The sequence below is a fragment of the Micropterus dolomieu genome, linkage group LG22, assembly GCF_021292245.1.
Source record: "Micropterus dolomieu isolate WLL.071019.BEF.003 ecotype Adirondacks linkage group LG22, ASM2129224v1, whole genome shotgun sequence".
NCBI lineage: Eukaryota > Metazoa > Chordata > Actinopteri > Centrarchiformes > Centrarchidae > Micropterus > Micropterus dolomieu.
In genome coordinates, this window is record NC_060171.1 from 23,117,887 (window position 1) to 23,122,990 (window position 5,104).

General features: G+C 40.5%; 1 protein-coding gene across 2 annotated transcripts in view; it reads left to right on the forward strand.

Moving 5' to 3' along the window:
• Window positions 1-2,803: 2,803 nt before the first annotated feature.
• The window catches only part of irf7 (interferon regulatory factor 7), a 5,220-nt gene continuing 2,919 nt past the window's right edge, over window positions 2,804-5,104 (forward strand). Inside the window, exons 1-6 of one of the 2 annotated variants that reach the window (XM_046038506.1) lie at window positions 2,804-2,955; window positions 3,270-3,423; window positions 4,203-4,374; window positions 4,468-4,565; window positions 4,689-4,740; window positions 4,874-4,981. In XM_046038506.1, the coding sequence (XP_045894462.1) occupies window positions 2,948-2,955; window positions 3,270-3,423; window positions 4,203-4,374; window positions 4,468-4,565; window positions 4,689-4,740; window positions 4,874-4,981 (592 nt within the window). In that variant the 5' untranslated portion in view covers window positions 2,804-2,947. The remainder of the gene's footprint in view (window positions 2,956-3,269; window positions 3,424-4,202; window positions 4,375-4,467; window positions 4,566-4,688; window positions 4,741-4,873; window positions 4,982-5,104) is intronic. The other variant, XM_046038507.1, reaches the window with a different exon arrangement.

Consider the following 5,104-nt stretch of genomic DNA (forward strand, 5'->3'; position numbering starts at 1 on the left):
TTTCAGATCCGAGTGTTTGTATGTGGGTGCTTTAATGGGAATGTGGATCTTTCAGATCAATTTAAGAAGTACCGATGATGTCGTTCCACATTTTATTGTGTCATGTAATGTAGGGAACTGGTCTTGGTCTTGACTTGGTCTCGCCCTATCTCGGTCTGGGTCTCAGGCCCCAAAGGCCTTGGTCTTGTCTCGGTCTCGATAAACTCTGGTCCTGGTCTTGACTTGGTCTCAGTTTGGGCGGTCTTGACTACAACACTACATCACGCTAGGAGATAAACAGTTGACTTTTCTGCATCACATGTAGGAATGATCTGCTCCACGTTCAGCCACAAAATACTGTATGTTCTCTATACAACTTTACAGACAAGCTTACATTACTGATATTGCCTTTGCATTGTGAATAAAAGGGCAAAATAAGGATGTGAACCCTCCATGTGGTCTTTCAGTAACAATGCTGCATCCTTCCTCAGTGGCTGCGATGAAGCCTGTGTTTTCTACAGGGGTCGTCTATGACTGAGCAGGAAAAGGGAAGTGCTCCATTAGAATATGTATCACTTCCCTATTCCTGACACATGGCTGTGGACATACGAGCCATATTACTTTAACAGTGGCAGACTAATGCATAAGCGTGATGGGGCCTCAGTTCATCACTAACGCAGTCTGTCGTCAGGACACGGTCAGACAGTAGAGAGTGATTCTCTCCTGAATGTAAATAAAGAGAAGTAGGCTCAGTGACATTCACCCTGCACACTAATGCTACACTTCCTTTGTATTGTGACTGTGGGTAAAGGGTTGAATTAGACCCCAGATGGGGAGAAGAAATTTATATTTCACAGTTGCTTTCCTGTGCAGTAAGGTTAGGAAACACTGATGGTGGAAAGAGGAAATGAAGACTTGTTTGGAGCAAGCTGAGTAGCGCCTTTTAGTAATATAGAAATAAATGCACGTCAGTGAGGTAAGGGCATCCCCGCTGGTTATAAATATTCTGTCTCATTCAGACGCATGACACAACTGCACACCTGCAGGATCCTGTCTCTGAAAGTCCCCCAAAACAGTTAAGTACACAACATATTTATTACAAGCTACAGTTCGTTCACTGGTGGATTCATCTGACTACATTCACTGGAACTGGGTGATTTCATGGGATGCTATTTTAGAGAGCAATACCTCTCAGGTCAGAGCAGGTGGAGCCGCTTCTACTCAAGTAAATGCCTCTGCCTCTTAACTGACAGAACCACCAGTTGTCATCTGAACTGAAACTACATACAAAATGATCGGCTGCCTTAAATCTTATCATGAATATATGAGAATGCAGTGGCACGTATTGGCACGATGTAAGCAATATAATCAAATTGTCTGTATTGCACCACAGTGTATACAGTCAAGTTGCCTGTTTATTCAATTCATTTCAATTCACTTCAATAGGACTTTACTGGCATGGGAAACAGAATTTTACAGCAAGTGGGAAATAAAAACATGTATAAACAGAAGAACTGTAATCACTAGTGAAATTGAGTGTCCTATGGGTCACTTTTGCTCAAATAATCTGTATTTGCTATGTCAAAATTCAAATAGCCACTTTGGGTGATTTCTTGTTCTATGGTCAACTTCCTGTTCACATGTGATCATGGTCACCTTAATCTGAGGTGAGCACAATTACAAAAAAATACAACTTTCTTAGGTATAATATCTTACGTTCAAATTTATATTTTTGCAGTTGCACAAACAATAACGTGTCTTTTGATACTGTAGCTGAAGTGCTATGTTGAGCTAACCAACACATGTCCGTTTGGGGCAAGTCGTCACATGACAACTTGCCCCAGTACAAAAAGACACAGAACATGTTCAAAACATTGGGATATTGTTTAAATAGCTCTGACAAAAATATTAAAATATACTATAAATAGACTATTATTGCTACAGCGTAGTCTACAGCAGCAGGTATACCCCTGGACTACAAAATACTGAAATCATGACACTGTATGAATTAATGTGGGGATAGCCTCTATGATAGATACTGTGTAGTACTGTAGGCATGTGATGTACAGACACGCACTACTTTATACAGTCATTAATTTAGTGTGGTGTTATGAATTGCATTGTGACAACAAGGATAGTAGACAGTATAATAAGCCTGTTATTTATTTGTAATTGCAATGAGGAAATGTGTTTTTTAAGGAAAGAAAGGCAGTCAGAAGAAAGGAAGATGGTTAGAAATGATCAACGAAAGACAGAGCATGGCAGCACTCCACCTGACATAATGTTAAAGGCAGCCACGCAGGTGAAGTTGCAGAACAAATCAATGAGGAATCCGGCTAAGGATTTTGGCATTACAGTACTCTGACTCGGTCCTCTAAAAAGGTTACCGGAGAAGTAGTCAGACAGCCACCAACAATAGTTGGTTATACAACGTGTGATGCAAATTTTATATTTTACTGTCTTTACTGTTTTACCTTTATATGCTGTCCTATTGTAGGGCTATGTTTCACTGTGGGGTCATTCTTTAAAAGAAAAAAAACGTTTGAAGATACGACGAGTTCTCTGAATCCCAATTATAGCCTACGTGTTTATGACTAGGCTTGACTCAAACGTAAGTGGGCGAAAACGCTTTTGAGAAAACATTATCTCGGGAACCGGGTTGACGTGATGATGCAAGAAAAGTGATGATGAAAGACAATAGGTTCAACAACTTTCAGTTTCGATAATAAATGGTGAAATTCCACGTCTCAGACTAACCCGCCTCTGCATCCGGTCTGCAGGGAGTGTTCTTTCCTCCGCGAGCCTGAATTCACCCATTCGTCGGTAATGCCACAAGGAGTTGCGCCCTCCCACTGGGGAGGAGACATATGAACGTCTTATGATCTCGCTGCTGTTGTTTCTGTAAAAGCAGCCTCAGTGCTTCATTAATCCGGATCAACGAGTTTTCAGCAGTCACCTGTACTGAGAAATGCAAAGGTAGGAAGAAATGCATCCTCATCTCTTCTTTATTTATTTAGGATATTGTTTTGCTGTGAGTGGATTACACTTCTTGTGATGTAGTTAGTTTCCTGTAAAGCTTGCTTTGTATGTAGATTTTCTTTTCAAATCCAGTTGTCTAATGTACTGAATAAGCCTAGTGAAGTGTGCATGTTGACACTTGCACGCTGACTGTAGCCTTCACCACAGTAGGCTACTGTGTCCCGTGTTTGTGTGGGTTCAGGTGCTTGTCTCTCCTTCCTCTCTCTCCTCTTGTGATATGTTTTGTTAAAGAACAACATGTTTGCTCTCAGCCCTCCCAAGCCTCAGTTTGCCAGCTGGCTCATAGAGCAAGTGGAGACGGGACAGTACACAGGCCTGTGCTATGTGGGCCAAAACAAGTTCAGAGTCCCGTGGAAACACAACTCAAGAAAGGACTGCAATGATATGGACAGCAAAATATTCCGGGTAGGTTCTAGGCTGCTATAAAACTGCATAACTAGTGTTATCTAGCATAGCGTGATAGATGTTAATGGGTTTGTTGACATCTTTCTGACACATGACTACAGTGATACTGTACTAATGACTTTGGATTTACATAGGATGAACGCCAAACTTAAGTATAATATTGTGCCACAAACATGTCGCAAATGACAGTAACGGGTCATTAGGTATTTCTGTATCTCATTACTGCCAGTGCTAATGTGTGGCAGGTGTTGCCAGGGGCAGTTATAGCATGCCAACTCCAGCAGTGGCACTTCCACTTTCGTTTACTCGAAGTAATGGCAAAGTAGCAGTACAACAGTGTCAGTGGTTAAAAGTAAAAAGTAAAAATCCTGCGATCAAACCTTTCCTTACGAAAACAAAGAAAGTAACTGCAGGAAATAATTAGCATTCAATTTATGAGTGATAGCAGATTCCTGTACGGTCTATTCATTTGTGATGGCAGGGAAACCCCTTTGCTTTACATGTGGATTACAGAGCATCCTTTCAATAATGGATGTAAGTAACGTCGTAATGTTGTTGTTAACCCAGGTGAATCTGAATCTGAAAACTTCCTTATGGAAAATCTTACTCTGCGAAGTAACATCAAATAGTAGATACATGTAGTGGAGTAAAAAGTACAATATTTCCATCTGAAATGTGGAGAAGTAGACATTAACAATAAACTACAAGTACATAAATATATTTATTTTTCACATCTGGCTTATACATCCTTTTTAAACGCCTCTTTGTATGTTTCACAGGCATGGGCAGTAGCAAGTGGGAAAATCCATGAGTTCCCCACTGACAAGGCCAGGTGGAAGACCAACTTCCGATGCGCTCTGAACAACCTCGAAAAGCGCTTCAAGATGATAGAGGATAACTCCAAGAATTCTGACGACCCTCATAAAGTCTATGAGATTATTAACACTGAGAGTAAGATGATAGTCCCTCAATCCAAGCCCTCCACTGTGGAACATTTTGCAGTCTGAATGGAAATTAATGGGGGTGTGTTTTCTTTATCTGCAGACATTTATGAAAGACTGCCAACACAAGACTCCCAGGAGGATTCTGACATCGCTCTAGATATCTACAGCTCTCCCACAGAGTTCCCCTCAGGAAATGAGGTGCAGTATTGCCTAGAGGACACTTTCACTTCTGTTAATTGGTTTATTATCAAGCGTTTCTTTGTGATGTTTGCTGCGCTTCATAACTTATTAAATAATACTATGCATTTTTCCTCCAAACAGCACAATCTGATTAACGATTTCATGGCCTTGGATCTTGTCAACCTTCCATCAGGTACAGTGTCTTATGCAAAGGGTCATATATAAGTCATATATGTTAATAACATCCTCTCCCCTTGTTTATGATTTTATATGGTTTATAATGAAGGTAAAATGTAGTTAAATCTGCTTTTTTATTGTCTTAACAGAGGAGCAACCGTGGGCAGAGAAGCCCTATTCAGCTGTTGTTGAAAGCTATCATGTAGCACCCGAGAACCATCCACTGCTGTTACCAGATCAGCCGTCTTACTACGTGGGTATGTTCAGCCAAATTAAATCAAGATGACTTTACTGAAATCAAGTTCTATACTGGGAGGAAAGTTTCCAAATGATTTTCTGTAAAGATGTGATCCAATATGATGTTTATTGTTACATGTTTT